Genomic DNA, 17,404 nt, shown 5'->3' with positions numbered 1-17,404 from the left:
CTTTCCCTGGTTTACATGTCACCCCACCCATCCACTCCAGACTTCCCCAATGCATATCCTTTTTCTCACCTTTCCCCTACCCTGCCTGCCCTTTTTTCTTCTGCTACTGCCCTCATTCCCCTGTAAGGTGACTCGGTCTCTCCTCTCCTCTGTAAGGGGTGTTTAGCATGTCCTGCTGGATCCCAGCTATCTTTGTCCCTGCTCTTTGCCTCCCCTCTTACACCTTTTCCTAAAAAGCTACTGGTGTTTCAGCCAAGCAATACATGTCTTGTGACTGATCTTCCATATTCAGAGCCACTACCAGGCAGGGACACTGGCACTGCTGCCTCTCCTTCCTCGCACCTCTAACATCCCAAGCAAGCTGTGTTGGCAGTTGACAAGAGAATCAGGCCTGTCAGTGGGGTGTCACTGTAGATCTCAACTGTGATGGTTTCTCATCAAGTGGCTCCTGGGTGAGCTGTCTCTTGTCGCTGAAGCAGCCTTTTCCCATCTTCACCTCTCTTTCCTAGAGCAAACTGGAGAAAGCCAGAACAGCTGCCTCCTGTCTCCAGCCTTGTTCCAGACACACGTCATTCCTGTGCTGCTGAAGCTGTTTGAGGTTCACGAGGAGCACGTTCGAATGGTGTTGCTGTCTCACATTCATGCCTACGCAGAACTCTTCACGCGGGATGAGTTGAAAAACATCATATTGCCACAGGTAAAGGACAGCAAAACAGTATGTGGTATATCTGAGGATATGGGATTTCCACTGCTTGGGTTGGTTCTTCACTTAAAAGTGAGGATCTCCTAGTGCTCAGGAGGTTTGCACCCTCCTTTCTAGGCAAGCCCTAGCCCTTACACCCCATCCTCATCTGGAGTGCTGGAGTTGTTAAACCCAGTGCGCTGTCATCTGCACAGCTTGTGCTGGTACCTGTTGGCCTTGGCTGGCAGTTGCACAACAAGAGACTGTTCCTGTTTCATACCACAGCTGTCAAGAATGGGGGAGTGATCTGAGCTCAGGGTGCCCTGGCGTGAGGATCAGCCATCCCCTTTAGCTTGTAACACAAAGCGAAAGGCAGATTTTATGCTACAGAATAATGTCTAGTATCTACTGAGAGCTGTGGGAGATCATACAAATTGAATTTGCTGCAGATGCAGAATTTAATGGGGAAATATGTTAAAAATCAGAATTTTCTCTTCTTGATCATGTTGTTATGTTCTTGGTGTAGGTATTGCTGGGCCTCCGAGATACCAGTGACGCCATCGTTGCCATAACGCTGCACAGCTTGGCGGTTCTCGTCTCCCTGCTGGGACCTGAAGTAGTTGTAGGTGGAGAAAGAACAAAGATTTTCAAAAGCTCTGCACCAAGTTTCATGAAGACTGCTGACCTCTCCCCAGAAGGTAAATGATATGGTCGGAGTGCTCTTGGGATTCTTGCCCATTCTGTCCAAGCAACATAGGCAGAGCTTCTCGGATGATTCATCTGTTGCTGTTGACAGAGTAATTGAGAAAAGGCTAATTTGCAGCTAAACCACAATTCTGAATTAGGTGCTGTTTGCCAATACACAATTAGAAGAGTTTAAAATATTTTAAATGTAGGAAATTTAAATCTCTTCTTCATTTAAGAATCTCTGTAAGTGAAGGAGATGAAGTGTGTGTGTTCATCTTTGGTGGAAGACTATACTGCCCTTCTAAAGGACTTATGTGCTTATCCATATAGTTGTTTAATATTCCCTCTGTCCTTCCTGTTTTTAAAAATAGTAAATCTCATCCTCTTCCCCCAATTTCTATTTGTAGATTGGAAAAGGAATACGAACTTCCCTATTTTCTCAGCTCTCTGGAGGCTTTTCAGCTAATCCAAATGAAGACAGTAGTCCCTGCGCCTGCTAGATAACTTGGAACCAAGTGTGCTAAGAGAGAGCTTTTCTGGATATTCAGACTAAGAATGCTTATAACTGGAGGAGGGAAGAATCAGCATTTGTTCTGCTTTAGACATATAGATTCCAAATGAAATGCATGACAGAGATCAATTTTAAAGTATGTTTTCCTTCCTGTTTGTGTATACTGACAGCTACCACCTGTTATTAAAATCTGTGGATGGCACATTGCATTATTTTTTTACATTATTTTAGTAGGCTACAGAAAATAAACCCCTTTGGTTTGCATGCTAAAACCAGGTTTATTATTCAGAATGTATTGAAAATCAGACCTGATGTAACTATTATCAAACAGTCATCCTTGTCCTCAACAGTGGGTGACAACTTGGAAGAAATAGGACTAGAGGCTGAATACATGAGGCTTAATAAGCTGTTTGCTTAAGCCCCTAAAAGGATGTACCTTTTATCAACTGCAGTTTGGGAAGGGGATGGGCTCTATGTTAATTGCAGCCCTTTCCAATGGCACAGGCCACACGTAGTCCCTTGCTGAGACAGGGGAGCTGGCTGAGAACAGTTGCTGAGCCACTTTGAAGCAGATGCAGCACTGGTTGAAGCTGTTCTGGGATGGTGGCAACAGGGCCTCACACACCAGAAGTTGGGGCTGGTGAATCACTGCCACAACTCCCAGAAATGAACTAGAATTAGGTGCATGCCAAGCTGTCATCACTGGCCCAGCAAAACAAACCTGCCTTGTGCAGCTTCCAAGTGTGGCTGTAACTGCTGCATCCCCACACCTCGGGCGTGGTACGAGGGAGGCTGTCACCCAGCCTCTGGGCTAGAGCCTCTTGTTCCTGTAATCTGCTTTGCTCCTGTTCCAGTATAAAAGAGGGCTGGTGTAGTCACATGAGCTTGCTTATGCTTTAAATTGTTGTGATCATCAGTGCTGTGCTTTTGTAGGAGAGGCAGATAACCAGGAATTTGTAATGCTGTGCAGTACAGAAGCTAGTTTGGATCCAGCCAGGTGGCAGACAGCTTTTTTTTTTAATTTTTTTTTTTTTGAGCATCTGGTCTGATCATAAACAATTTGTTCATTATGTATTTCTTGAAAGAACATATCAGCAAAACCTGACTGTTTAGCGTTGCCTAAACTTTGTATTGGCAAGAGCTGCAGATGGCAGGAACAGAGAAGTATTGTGTTAAACTGAGGTGTAGCTGTTGGATTGCTGTGCAGTCTCCATTCAGTATTGCTTGTCAATGCTGTAAATAAGGATGTTCCAAGGCTGGAGGGCAGTTTCAACTAAGACTGACACCACACCTTCTGGACTCTTTTCTTTTATTACTGCAGACTCCCCCAGTCATGTCGTAAGCAATCAGAGAAATCAAACCTCTCGGCCCTTGAAGAACAGCTCTAGTGTGTTCCCCAGCTCTGGAAATACACCTGTCAAGAAGCTTTCTGTGCAAAAAGACAATCCACTGGCTTTAAAGACAGGTAAAACTTTGCCCTTACTCTTCGTGTTTAGAAATCAAGTGTCCTACAAAGGTTATCTTCCTTGAAATAATGTTACTTTTCCCCAGATGCTTGTCTGAAGGATAAAGTGAACCAAGGAAGGTAACAGTGAAAGAATGAGAGTGTGACTCCTGACTTCCTGTTGAATAGTTATTAGGGAATCTGATAGACACAGACTGCTGGCCGGCCAGCCTTGAACTTTTGCTTCTTCAGGGCAGGTTCCCTGCTGTGCTTTTGCACTCCTCCCAGTGCTTGGTAGATAGTGTATTTATAGGTCAGATCATTCTCTCACCACAGAAGCTGACTTAGTTTACTTTCATGGCCTTTTTTCAGTCACCTAATGCACATCAGCTGTCAGCTGACATTGCCCCAGGGCTTTGAGGTTAATATCCCTCCTTTGAAAGCAGGAGCGTGGCCATGCTGTCTCACAGAAGAGCTTAGCACTGAACCACCTTTCAAGTCAGCATTACTGGCTCATTTCCATGCCAGGTGCTACCTGTGGTGTCAAGTTTTAGGCACAAGTCTGTCTCTACACTTGCTCTCTTGAAATTAGTATGTAACACCTTTGTCATCCACAGGTAAGGAAGATACTCAGTCCCCCCTAAACAGAATTCCTGGAAGCATTTCTACATTGAGGAGCAGCGGGAGCTCTTTGACTACCTCTGAAAAGCCAGCAGAGGAGTGGCCAGACTGGAGTGAGCCAGAGGAGACTGACACTGAGAAAACTGTGAACATTCAAATTCAGCCCCAAGAGCTACAGGGCAGTGTGGGACCTTATTTCCCTGAACATGATGTGGATGAGAAGCCTTGGGATGACTTTGAGCCCAGCAGCCCCAGTCCTGAACTGTCTTCAGGAAACTGCCTCACTGTGACACAAACTGATGCAGTTGAAACGCCGAGGCCTTTGCCAGGTACCCATCAACTGAGCAAAGAATTCAAAAGCCTCAGACTGAGTCCCCCCACAAAATCCTGCCCCAGGAACAGCTGGAGCAGTGAGAAGTGGGACCACCAGGAAAAACTGGGAGAAACTGTGCTGCCAAAAACAACCTTTCAGGAAAGGTTGAAGTCTTCATTAGAGTCTGGCCTAGGAGAAGAATTCACGATCAAAGTGAAGCGGAAACCTGTGCACGACCCTGAGCTGGACTGGTTTGCTGACATGATCCCAGACATTAAACCCTCTTCAGCTATCTTGATTTTACCTGAAACAAGGACAGAAGCAGTTCCCAGTAACTCCAGTGCAGTATCCAGCAGAGAAGGTGCCTCCCAGAATGTGCTGTTTTCATCCAAATTTGCAGCAGCTGATGTTATTGAGGTAAGAGGCTGTAGCAGTGGGGTTTAAGGACTGCACACTTAAGAGGGTCCTAAAGCATGTACACAGCACCACACACTGTTGTAGCCCCAGCTGCTCCTTAGTCAGTTGTTGGAAAACCTGAGATGGGATCAGCACCACAGGACTTGAACAGTAGAGTCTTTACCTGTGAATGCAAGGACCTGAGCTCTGAATGATGGTTCTTATCAGGCACCAGGGAACTCAGTGGGCTGTTACTGCAGCAGCAAGAGAGCTGTGTAGAGAAACAGTGAGGGAATGGAACTGTACACTTCAAAAAGCACTGACTGTGGAGTTTTAACTCCTGCTTTTAATTTGTGTTGCTGTGTCCCAGATGAAGGACCCTACACTACATTAGGGAGAGTCTTGGTTTGTCAGAGAGATAAAACAAAGCTGCATCATTTCAGAACAGGCATGGACCAAAGCATAAACAGAAGGGGGCTTTCAAGCACAGAGCATCCTCAGGACTTAATGTTGCTCCTGGCTCTTCTAGGAAAACCTAATAGCATTGTAAATGAAGGACCAGGAAACCAAAACCTCTTGATCAGAGAGTAAAAGTTTTGGGGTGCCTTGTTTTCATGAAGGAATAGCTGAGGCATTTCTCTATTTCAAAGGACCAGGGGGTTTATAACACTTGTCTTTTTAAGTAAGCAAGTCAGTTCTTCTAGCCCCAAAGTCTCCAGAGGCTGCTCTGTTTCCTAGGAGGGGAGGTAGCCCTCTCACCACTGCCACCTGAACACCTAATTCCATTGGGGAATAGGTGTTTATTTCAAGTTGTTTTGTTCATCCAGCCTCAAGAGAGCTACCACAGAGGCAGGGGGTAGCATTGGGAGAGGAGCCTTGAATGTAAACTGAAGTTGTTTACAACATTTGCAACAGCACACTTGATTTTTAAGCACTGCCATGATACCAACCCCATTTTGGTGGGAGTCAGGCATTGTAGTGCAGTCACTGCTCTGGAGTAGTGGAAGAACTGTGTCAGTGGAATGGTGAGATCAGTCATAGTGTTAGAACATAGCAGGACAACAGCTGTTTCCTAGGGGAAAATAAATAATGTATTTTATAGTCTCCTGTTCTTAGTGGAAAGTGGTTTTGGTAAAACAGTTCTTGCTTTAATTTTAGGAAGAAAATACAATAATGTCCCTGTTAGTTTGCTCTGTGTATTTAAGGTGTTTACTTTTGTAATGGCAAGTTCTTTAAGAGAAAGCTGCAACTAGTGACATTTCTGTGTTCTTCTGGGGGGCTTTCAGCATTCTGGATGTTTTGCTCTGTCTGCCATTGCAAGGTGCACAGGCTCCTGCCTGGCTCCTGTGGCTGTGCTGAGTACACAAGTACAGTACATGTACCTTAATGTTGGTAATTTTACATGATTCTAGGCTGAAGCTGCAGGCTGGGGTGAAGAAGAGGAGTTGAACTGGGAAGATGATACTAACTGGTAATGGGGACTGAAAGAGACAAAGGCAATTCATGGTGTGCTGGATTCCGTAAGAGAACTTGCTGCTTCCCCAGTACAATGGATAAGTACCTCATTGCTGCTTTTGCCAGGAGGCATGTGCTGCAGCAGCCAGCAAGATCCCATGGGGCCTGATCTCTTGCAGTGGATGCTCCTTTCCAGTCTGTGCCAAAAACCTGCAGGGGTGAGGTCTGCGCCCAAGCACTACGCCCACCTGTGGTGTGTGCCACTGCTCCCAGGAAGAGGAACACTGTCATGGGTGTGTTGGTGCTGATGTGCTCCTGGAGGCCAAGAGTGGTATAAAGCAATTGTTCCAGAACTCAGCCCTGCTCTGAAAAACTGATGACAATAAACAAGTCACATTAAGTTACTTGGTTATTGTGCCTATTTTTTTTTTTTCTTTTTTTCAGAAATGTAAAGCCTTTAGAAATGGCTCCTTTTAACTTTTAGCTAAGAGATGATTTTAAGCTTGATGTACAGTTTACTCAACTTATTTATTTCTGTTTATATAGTTATGTCAGTGGCTGGCACAAGAGGTGCTATGAACTGTGCAGTGAAGGACCAGTGAACAGAAACTGCTTAAGCACTGAATTCTTTCTACTCCTACCTGTGACCAATAAAGATTATTTTTAAAAGATGACCTTAGCATGGAGTGAAGCCATCAGCACAGGTATGTTTAGAGAACAGTATAGAGCCTTTCATTGTTATTCTTAAGTGTATTTTAAAATTAAGATAAAAAAACTTACCTTTTTTCCTGTCACAGGTGACAAGACAGTAAGTTTTACAACAAATTCAAACATCTTAGTATTCAAAATACAGTCTCATGAAATGTTTATCATCATATAGTAGCTTTAGAACAGGCTATACATTGACAATATACAAAATAACAGCTCAGATGTGCAATAGTGTCCATTAAAATATCAGTCCTTCCAGCCAGTTATGAAAAATGGGCCAAACATCTTGCCTTTCAGTTCATTTTGGCACATTAACTGAGGCTCAGCAGTAGAGCGTCACTCTGTGTCACAGCTTTTCCTTCTCCAGCAAACATGGTACACAAAGGCATCTCCTCCCTGAGGAGAGCTGAACTCTTTGTCTCTAAACCGTGTTGAGCACCTTACCGTGCACTGTCTCTGAGGTTGGCTAGAGCTGTATGTAGAGCCTCCAGTTTTCCTGCAAGCCAAGCAGGGGGTGGCCCTTTCCCAAGCAGCAGCTTCACAGCCTCCACTGCCCCCTCCATCGTGCCTACTGCTGACTTGTACTGCTCCTCAGAGGGTGGGTGACAGGCTCTTTTTGCCAGAGGCTGCAGATTTAAGTAAACATGAGACCTCATTTATGATGCTCTTACATAAGTGATCAGTCTTCATCCAAATGCAAGAACACCCACTGATGGTTAGAGTTCTTGCTGGCAGGCAGAACAGAGCATTCAGGTGTAATATTAAGGACCAGGAGTGCACGAGACCTTTTTTCTTGCAACCTGGATGGCAGCAAGACCATCTTGAACCTCTTCAGATGCTTTCCATAACTGACAAATTGACAACACCACCCAGATAGTTTAAAAAAGTACACATACCTCTCCTGTTGACTCCAGTTCTCCTGCCATTTTCATAAACCATGCACTGCAGGTAATCCTTTCTTGTTTCATGCGTTCTGTTCGTGCTTCTGTTGTCTCTTCTACTTGCCTCCTCTAGGGAGAAAGCCATGGGAGAGGTAACTAAACCAAGGCAGCATTACCAGCCTCCATAGGCTCAGTTTGTATACCAGAACAAGAGGGCAAGAGGGAGAGTTCTTAACGTGCAGTTCAAATTGATTCTTCATTTTTTACACGCTCTTCTGAGCAGGAGACTGATGTTACCTACAACATCAACATGGCATCACTGGCAGCTATCAATTCTATTGCTAATTATCTTCTTGTCAAAAAATGCTCATCCAGATCGCCCTGCCATAGGTCACAGCATGATAAATATCCCCCTTTTCCATTGTCTGTGTTCTGCATGAATAGCCATCTGCTCTTAAGGGAACTTTTTCTAACATTCAGAAAGGCTTGAGATGTTTCATGCATGTTCATTTATTTAACTTTCAGACACTGATTCAAGAGAAACAGAGGAGGAAATCGCACAAATGGAATCTTTAAACTTCTCTACTTAAAACAGCTGTGCAACTTAGTAATTTTCTTGTTTTTTGAGGGAAAAGCAAAGCATTTAAATCAAAGTTGGAAAGTACTAGAAGACTAGTGTGTATAGGTCTTAATTCTGCTGATTAAAGCAAGTGGAAAAGTTTAACCAGATTGCTGGTTAACAGAACCTATCTTAATCTTAGAACCTTAATCTATTTTAAACTTAGGTATTTAATTGCCATGCAGATGAGGCAGGTGTAGACACAGGCAGTGTAAAGCTTTTTATGGATTTGTACAACATCAACTAAGAAAGCACTGAAATGGTTGAACAACATACCTTAGCCAGAAAGCTAACAACTTTGTTCTTAGTTTCTTCAGAATTAAGGCACTGAGGAACAACATCTTCATGGCTTGTTTCCTGTTAGAAATGTTGAGTAACAGTTGCTTAGTACATTCATATTAACAAAGGAATAGACAAAGTAAAAAACATCTGTGACAATTCCTTGCATTAGCCCTCACTACTTTTGATGTGCAATAGCATCTATAATACTAAGATCCAAATTGGTCTGTGAAGAGCAGCAAACATTTAAGATGGAAGAATTTCTTTACAACAAAAGTTAACAGGGCCAAATCCATTCATCCAGAGTTCTGCTATGCTCACCTCTGCAAAATGTGTGAATGCCTCCAATGTGTGCTGATGAATCAGCCAGGTCTGGTCTGCTAGCAGAGAAGCAAACAAACATGACAGCTGTGGTACAACTTGTCTCTGAAAGAAGAACAAATATGTATCAGTTCCCAAGAGTTAGTTGTGCATCTCTTATCATCATAATTTATTATTTAAAAAAACCCAATCACTCTTAAGGTCAAGAGACAGGTTTGTGAGAGTTACTGCCCTGTCTGGCAAAAAACACTGTAGAAAAGGTGACATGTTCTGTTCTTTCTTCTTGGACATCCAAACATCAGTCTTTTCTAACTGGTGAGAAGCAACAAGCCAATGAATAAACCAAGCATCTGGCCATGCACTCAGCATGGCTCGAAGAAAAATAAAACTGCCAGAGACTCATGAACACATTATGACAGATTACCATTGTCATGGCACTCCTGTATATACATGACGTACTTGATTCCTTAAATAAATAGCACATATTTTCATCAGAATCTAAATAAGGCCACAGTTGTATTTACCTGTGCTTCTTGTGGTATAAACACCTTTCCCACAGAAGAAAGAAAATCCACCATCGCTAAGCGAATGTGATCTGGGGGATCCAACTGGAAAAGGGAAGATTGCAGTGCAAATACCTGCAGAGAGCAAACCCCAGTGAGACTGTCAGACAGGCTGCAGGTGGAAACTGTTCTGTCTCATCTTTAAATCTGAGGACATTGATTTTGGAAAACTGGGCTTAAAATAAAAGGTGTGCTACATCTCCAATAAAACTGGCTAGGATAAAGCTGCAGTGTGCATTTTAGAAAGAAATAAGCATGCTCTAGAGCATTTCCATATATCTCGATGGAATTCTCAAAAGCAGTGTTAATCAAAGTGCCCTACATTTGGTTTAAAAACCAGGAAATTAATCAAGGAAGAAATAAAATTAAGAACCTCCATGTGTTAAGGGAAGGCCAGACCATGAAATAGCTCATTTGAGATTTCAGTAAACCACAGAGAACTTGGTTTTCATTAAGGCAATTATTCATAAGATTTTGTTTTTACCCGAGTAATCAGTTGAGCATCTAATTCTTGAATGAAAAATTCCAAAAGGCGAAGTAATAAACACAGTGTCTGCTGGAGACATGGCTCATTCAAGACCTTCAACAGATCACAAGATATTAGTAACAATGCATTTCAGCTTAAGGAATGACTACTTAAAAAGAAATTTAAAGTTACAGTGTTCCAAAATTCTTAGCCTAACTTTACACACATAAAACAACATACCATGAGAAGCAGAAGAAATTATTAAAATAGTCATCTTGCTATTTCTAGGTAGACGTATTTTACAGAAATTTTGCTTTGATTTTATTAAGAATATTTCTTATCCCCCAACTTCCACCACTCACTCATAGAAGTAGCTAAAGGTTATCTGAACTATTTCTTTTTCACTTATCAGTTGCCAAATGTTGTCACAGAATGGCTGAGGTAGGAAGAGACCTCGGAAGGAGTACGCTGTTGGCTCTTCTTTACCCTCACACCATAACTTCCATTTTGTGTCTGAAGTATGAACCACGACCATCCTTTCCTCCTTACTGCAGTGCAGACACAGTCACCAGGAAATTACTCCCTTGTTCTCAGATACAAGAGGTGGTTACTAGCTCAATGGGTTTTCATGTGCTAAGCTATGTACTAATTAAATCACCATGGATTTTGTTCACATTTTAATGAACATTCAAAATACGCTGAATTTGCAACTGGTATGACTCAGAATGAGGTCTGAATCTGACACTAACAGAGGTGCCATGTATGTAACATTCAGAAAAATTCAAACTCAGCTTCCCAGAGCACACACCTGCCCAGTACATAAACCAGCTGACGGGCAGCACAGTTCTCTGTGCCTTACAGAAATGGCCCAATCCAAGTAAAACAGCTTAGTAGCAAACACATGTTGAAGCAGCACAGCCTCTCAAAGACATTGTGCCTCCACTGTTGGAGCAGCAAATTTTCTTACCTGCTTAGCCTGGAGAGAAGTCCAGAACTGACCAAGCACTCCCAAGATAGATGCCTGAAGTTCTGACTCCAGAATGTCACTAACAGAATTGCAGGCAGCCAGCAGGACAGAAAGGGCAACATTCTAGTAGAAAAAAAACGTGTAAGAAAGACTGAAAAAAAATACACATTAGACAAACCAAAACCCCAGTCTTATATTAAACATCTAATAGGACACCAGATGGCAAGAAGCCCAACGTGCTGTGTCAGCATTACAAGTACAGCTAATCCACCAGGCCACTGGCCAATAAAGCTTCCAAAGCAAGGAAACCATCCGTTGCTTCTGTGATTTTCACGCGGTGCAAGAGTCATTAGCTGCACTGGCAGAGGAAAGTTGGCAGCAGCTACTTCATGTGGAGGTCTCTGGTTTCTCACACACTTCTCTCCTTTGCCAAGGAGACCAGCAAGCATCTTTCAGATTTAATGCTACATAAAAACAGCCAGGACTTGAAAATTTAAAAGTAATTGCATGACAAAGTATAAATGAGGAATTCTAAAGAAAAATACATCTGCTCACCCAGTGAGCAAACAACAACTAGGGTTACTAATAAACCACATGATCTCCAGTGTCATCACCCTCGGAGTAGAAGGTCCTAAGGTTCCATGTACTAGAAGAAAATACTAAACAGAATCCTTATATTTTTGGAAATCCAGAGTTCACAAAGGGATCTAAATCTTCGTTACCACGGGCCGGAGCTCTCCCAAGGCGCGCCTGCTGCTCAGCCACCGCCTGCAGAGCGTGAGCCCTGCCAAGCAGAGCTGACGGGCCACTTGTGTCCTCAGATCAGGGCTCAGGGCCTTGAGGGATATGTGCTGCCACACAGCCAGGTTCTCCTCCTCTTCTGGAAGAAACTTTTCAACAAACTCCACCTGCAAGCAAAAGTGAACCGGAACTAAACAAACTAGAAACCGTTTGATAAACTGTTAGGAAGCTAAGGAACCAAATAGCTTTAGAAATACCACATGAAAAAAAATATTGTGTAATACCTTTCATTTAAATAAAATCCAGCTTTTTACATAAAACAACTTTAAAAACTTTTGCTTCCCTTGTCACATGTAGGACATCAGAATAATTAAGCAACTTCAGCTGCTTGAAGCAATAGCCTTAGCAAGTAGAGAGAGGCACTGACTGGAAAAGATACTACCCTTTATATCTGAGGAGCTGAGAACATTCATCAACTCCAGTCATGGATGCAGACAGGATTTACAGTTTCAGCAAGTTAGGGAGATAGGCCATCTTCACACTTGGTCAAAACAGACTTCACTGCCACCCAGTAACACCACTCTCAAAAAGGTACAGGTGCCTGCGTTGTTTTTATTGAAAAGCATGTCTACACAAATTAGGATCCACTATGACAGAGTAATACCAAGTACAGCAAGTGAGCTCTCAGCATCCTGCCATTTCTGAAGACCTGGAAGAAGGTTTTTTAACACAGGCTACTTATTTAAATATCTTCTATTAAAGACAGAAGGTGCTGGTGCTGTACTTGCCTGATGATCTGGAGCCATCAAGAACAGCATACGCCTCAGCAGAACACCCAAGGCAGAGACCTGGTAACAGTCACTGGGCCAAGACTTTATCTGAGTTAAGAAAACAGGGAAGGCATCTAATTAATTTGGTCAGCAAATGAATTCTACACAGAATGGTCTAAGAGTTGTTATGTGGGATCACAGCAGTAACACTAAATAAAACAATAGAGGACACGTTGGAAATACCAGGCATAATGGTTTATGTTTTCCAAGTACTACTTTTGCTAATTATTAACCCTATTTAAGGAATTAAAACAACCTCAGTTGTGGATTTGGAAAAAAGATTTAACTCCTGTCTTTGGTAAGTCAGGAAGTTTGCTGGTAGAACCAGGATTAAAACTGGTGCCAAATTGCAGATGTCAATGTGCTTCTTACCAAGTGGGCAATCACAGCAATGTGGTGAGCACAGAGCTCAGCTGTTCCATACCTGGAATGTGAGAGAGAGACAGAAGCTTCTGAGTCTGTAGTTCCCACTCTTTTACAGACTAAATATTATAAATCTCTGAGAGAGGGCCATTTCCTATAACATATTTAATCGTGATATGCACAGGCATAATTCACTTGAGAGAATCATTATTCAATAATAGAAAAGATTTCTTCCCCTTACTTGCATGAACATAAAAATGGCTATGCCATTTCTGCTCACAATTTCAAAATACACTCTAAATCTGCAAATAATCTAATTCAGGACAATTTTGTCTAAAAAAAATAAATCTCTCTGAAGGAATTATGTAAAGCAACAGAACTAACTGGATCTGTGGAAATCCTGCTTGGCCTGTAATACAAACATCTTACCGGGCAAGGAAGCACCATGAGTCCATTGCCAGCAGAGATGTAATCATACTGGAACCCAGCACAGCATCCAGCAGAGCATACTCCTGAGGGGAAAAATACAATAAATTCTACCAGACAGCCTGCAGGCCTACTATTACTTTTACTCCACTAATTAGCATAAAACTAGTAAGATATGCATAACATCTTTTCCTCTTTTACCTACAGAATACACCACAGGTAAAACATATGTATACAACATACCATACTATAAAACATACAATTTTATAGTATGTTCTTAGCTGGAATCACAACAATGTAATCTACTCTAAATATTAAATGGCACTTCATTACTTCATAGCATAGACTAAAAAACCAACAGGTAAATTTAATATAAGTTGAACACTGCATAAAAGAAAGCACTGAGCTTTTACAGAACAACTTGACCTCCCACTCTCCAAAAGAGAAGAGAAATCTCTAGATTCTCATGAAACTTGCATGAAGTTTTATTTTCTCCTTTCCCACAAGTGGCATTTGGGGTATAACTGAGCTCCAGTGATGTAACTGTACCACAAAACCACTTCCTACCTAAGGTATCTCTTTAGAGCTAGATCATTAGAAAGAACTCTTTTTTTAGATAGTATCCAGGCATCACAACAGCTAAATATAGGAAAAAAACCATCTTACCAGCTGAGGGAAGTGTGATGGGAGTGTGGAAGCAATGAAGGAGCACAGATGGACACAGACATAGTGATACAGGGTGATAGGAACTGCTGGCTGTCCTGTACTGATCACCTCTGGCAAACAAACAGGGAAAGAAAGCTCACCAGAACATTGCTGGAAGCTGAAGAAGAGTGCTGAAAACAAAGAAAGGCTGCAAGGGTGGAAAAAAAAAAAAAAGAAAACCAGTTGAGTTATAGATATGCAAATTCCAAGTGCCTCAAACTACATCTGTGTTACAGATTCTTTGTCTCTGAACAAAAATGGGTGACAATAATTTCAGTGCTTTTACACCAGACTGATGTTCCTGACTACTTTCCTCTTACAAATACAGATTTTTCACTTAGTGAAGCCAACAAATTCTACACACATCTCTCTTTTCATGGAAGTAGTCTAAATACCATTCCTTTCTAAGTAAAACTGTTATCTCTGGCTCTGTATCCTTCACTCATGAAGCACTGAACATCAGATCCTGTTTTGCTCAGCATAAGGGTGTAAATCTATGGAGTCTGACAAATTTTACTATCTGGTTGTGAGGAAAACCCCACCCTCTATTTGCTCACAGATGATTGTTGTGGTGAAGAATTAGAGAGAACACCTTTTTAGTACCTTTTTCCTGTGTTCCAGAGAGTTTGTACTTCTTCGGGCTGAGAGGACAGCTTGTCCATTATGGTAATCAGGATGAGACACTGAGGCAGCTGCTGCTCAGGCAGGAGACCTGCAGAAGTTTTTTTAAGATATGGTGCTAGTTGTCCAAGTAAAAATACATATTGTGTAAACTGGCTTTTAAGCAAGTGGCAAACGATGAACAACTGGTGAAACATAGAAGTTCCCAGTAAAACAAAGATAATTTATAGACACTTTTACACATTTACAGGAAAAAATGTTTTGTCCTGAACATTATGATTCAAGTGAAAAATAAATGCAATATACTATTGCATGTAAAAGCTAAATAAGCTATTCCAGAAGAGCAGAAAAATATCTACTTTGAAAGTTTGTGACAAATGTAGATTGAAATGATTCAAAACAGCAGAACTGACAGAATTCCTGTTAACCAGATAATTATTGAAGTTATTGTGAGTATTTTTGGAAAAAATGTATTCAATAAATATTAACTGTATGTTATAAAATTCATCTGAGTTAGCATGCAACTGGATATCAGAGTGCTTACAAAACACTGAGAGGCAAGCAAACCAGCACAGAATATTGCTCGTGGTCCAGGAAGTCAAAATATCAATCCTGCTTAGAGATGCTTACACGGTGCTATAAGACCTTCAGGTGTATTTTAAACCCACCTGACTTTTCACTTAACACTTGCTCCATAAAAGGTCTAAATGGAAGAAGCTGGTTGATGAGAGGGTCCAGAGCCACAAGAAAAACTCGGAATATTTCATCTCTATGAACTTCCAAGATATTTGGAGCATAGAGACTGGGAGGAAATTTGCTGAGGGGGGACAAAAAAAAAGTTACATGTTTATGGCAGCATTTTCAATAACATTATTTTTCTAAAGAACTACAAAAGGCAAATGATTTATTTCCTTGTTATTGAGAAGTACAAAGAGAGAAAGGGCTCCCCATTTTAGAATATGTTACAACTCTGCATTCAGCCTTTAAACTAAACATCACAACCCAGTATTTTACTAAACGTGGAAAGAAAACCTTACAAGTTCACGGAAAATGCATGTAAAATATATACACGTGAAAGAAGAAATATGCTGAATCAAAAAATAAGTCAAGCAATGAAAAGCCAAGAAAGTATCTGTATATACAATATGACAGTCATAAATGTGACAGCACTAATTTAACATGATACCAGTAAAAGGGTACAAAAATGTCTTTGAAGGAAAAAAAACCCTGGGCAATAAAAGGAAAACAAACAAGTGATATGACAATAAAGGAAAAGAGATAATGAAATTATAATCTTCTAATCTTGCAGCTTTTTAAATGACTGTAAAAATGCTACCTTCCTACTCAAAAATCCTGCTCAGTTTTGCTGACTGAATGAAAGTTTACAACCTTCCACTTGAGCAAGATCTACAAGGTAAGTAAAGTTAGAAGAGGAAACATGTAAAGAAACATCCACTTGATCTTGCAGTGAACTCGTGCACACATCTTGGCACAGGACCTGGTTTCAATTCCAAAAGAATGACTGAAATCAGCCCACTATTATAAAGTCCACTTTCCCCTACTCTTTCCAACTATTGTAGCAAATAGAGCAAATCTTTTGAAAGAAAAATTATAACCTCCTTGCAGACTGTTATACTTTATGAGCATAATATTATAAAAGTGTTTGCTTCAGGGAGAACCAGGGAGTCCTTTTATGAGATTTCACAAGATTATAAACACAACAGTAAAGCTATGAAATTGTTTAGGATATTCTGTTTCTGATCCTCTCTCCCTTCAGGACAAATGTTTTCATACTTTTATCTTAAGGTTGAAATAATCTACCCAATTGTTGCTTTGTTTTAGCCTTGCCTAACTGCTTCATGGCAAGGTGACCAAAGGGTGAATCCTACCTTCAGGAATTCTTACTTTAAGGACAAGAACTTTCAAGTGGAATTGCCTAAACAGACCCAGTTACGAAATGTTGACATATTCAATTGAAACAAAGTGGCTTGTCAATATTAGACACTGAGAGCACTGATAAAGAATGGGTTTAAGGTAACTAGCACCACACAAAAATGTTTTATTTATTTTAAAACTTTGCTAATATTTCTGTCCATGAAAAAAGAACGAACGAACTCTGGAACAGGAACTGTATTTTTATATCTCAAAATACCTGCAACTTTAGAAATGCAACATGGAGATGCTATTAAGATACAGTAAATAATCACTAATTTGTACTTCACTTACCTGTATATCTCTAGAAAGAGCTGATGTAACTGAGAGCATGAATCAGAGAAGAAAGAAAGGAACTCCTGAAAAAGGAATTATATATAATTTTGAAAAGTACTTTTAATATAAAATATAAGATTAAACTTTCTGTTCTGCAAAACTGGTTAAATTCTAACAACCCACAACATAAAGCAGGTGCAAAGCAAACAATAAACAAACTATCCCTAAGCTTAACTACACTACATGTATATATATTGTAGATAAAAATTAAATCTATAGGCTCATTAAAAAAATTGTAAACACAATTGTCAGAGCCATAGAGAGTTGCAAAAATCAGAAGTGCTCTCATACATGTTGTAAGGCTGTTCTATCCTGTCACAATGCTATTTACTTTGTGAAAAAAAAAAATAAAAAAAATAATCATCACCCTCCTGCTTATAACCCGTGGTACAAAACAGATGCAGAAAGCACCAACACTGCTGCTCCTGGAGAGCAAAATTTTTTTCACATACATTCTTAAAATGAGTAGATTTACAGCATATCTTCTAATAGTGAGAAAAATAAAGCACTGGAACAAAGTGCAAGAGCCAGGGAAAG

The 17,404-nt window shown here is 40.9% G+C and overlaps 2 protein-coding genes across 2 annotated transcripts in view; one reads left to right on the top strand and one right to left on the bottom strand.

The window, feature by feature from the left end:
• SCYL3 (SCY1-like 3 (S. cerevisiae)) overlaps nt 1-6,505 on the top strand; it is a 13,907-nt gene extending 7,402 nt beyond the window's left edge. The window contains 5 exon segments of the mRNA XM_009999704.1: nt 510-697; nt 1,209-1,380; nt 3,202-3,345; nt 3,942-4,675; nt 6,067-6,505. Of these exon segments, the coding sequence (XP_009998006.1) occupies nt 510-697; nt 1,209-1,380; nt 3,202-3,345; nt 3,942-4,675; nt 6,067-6,129 (1,301 nt within the window). The 3' untranslated portion in view covers nt 6,130-6,505.
• A 752-nt stretch (nt 6,506-7,257) lies between these two features.
• Nucleotides 7,258-17,404, bottom strand: part of LOC104390559 (chromosome unknown open reading frame, human C1orf112) — a 16,586-nt gene continuing 6,439 nt past the window's right edge. The window contains exons 10-24 of the mRNA XM_009999711.1: nt 16,826-16,890; nt 15,268-15,416; nt 14,582-14,690; nt 13,940-14,126; nt 13,277-13,359; nt 12,857-12,908; nt 12,443-12,532; nt 11,636-11,821; nt 10,914-11,036; nt 9,965-10,060; nt 9,442-9,555; nt 8,918-9,022; nt 8,594-8,674; nt 7,714-7,827; nt 7,258-7,443 (exon numbers count right to left, since the gene is read on the bottom strand). Of these exons, the coding sequence (XP_009998013.1) occupies nt 7,258-7,443; nt 7,714-7,827; nt 8,594-8,674; nt 8,918-9,022; nt 9,442-9,555; nt 9,965-10,060; nt 10,914-11,036; nt 11,636-11,821; nt 12,443-12,532; nt 12,857-12,908; nt 13,277-13,359; nt 13,940-14,126; nt 14,582-14,690; nt 15,268-15,416; nt 16,826-16,890 (1,740 nt within the window). The remainder of the gene's footprint in view (nt 7,444-7,713; nt 7,828-8,593; nt 8,675-8,917; nt 9,023-9,441; nt 9,556-9,964; nt 10,061-10,913; nt 11,037-11,635; nt 11,822-12,442; nt 12,533-12,856; nt 12,909-13,276; nt 13,360-13,939; nt 14,127-14,581; nt 14,691-15,267; nt 15,417-16,825; nt 16,891-17,404) is intronic.

Source organism: Chaetura pelagica, unplaced genomic scaffold (genome assembly GCF_000747805.2).
Source record: "Chaetura pelagica isolate M959 unplaced genomic scaffold, ChaPel_1.0 scaffold656, whole genome shotgun sequence".
Lineage (NCBI taxonomy): Eukaryota > Metazoa > Chordata > Aves > Apodiformes > Apodidae > Chaetura > Chaetura pelagica.
This window is presented reverse-complemented; position numbering and strand designations above follow the sequence as displayed.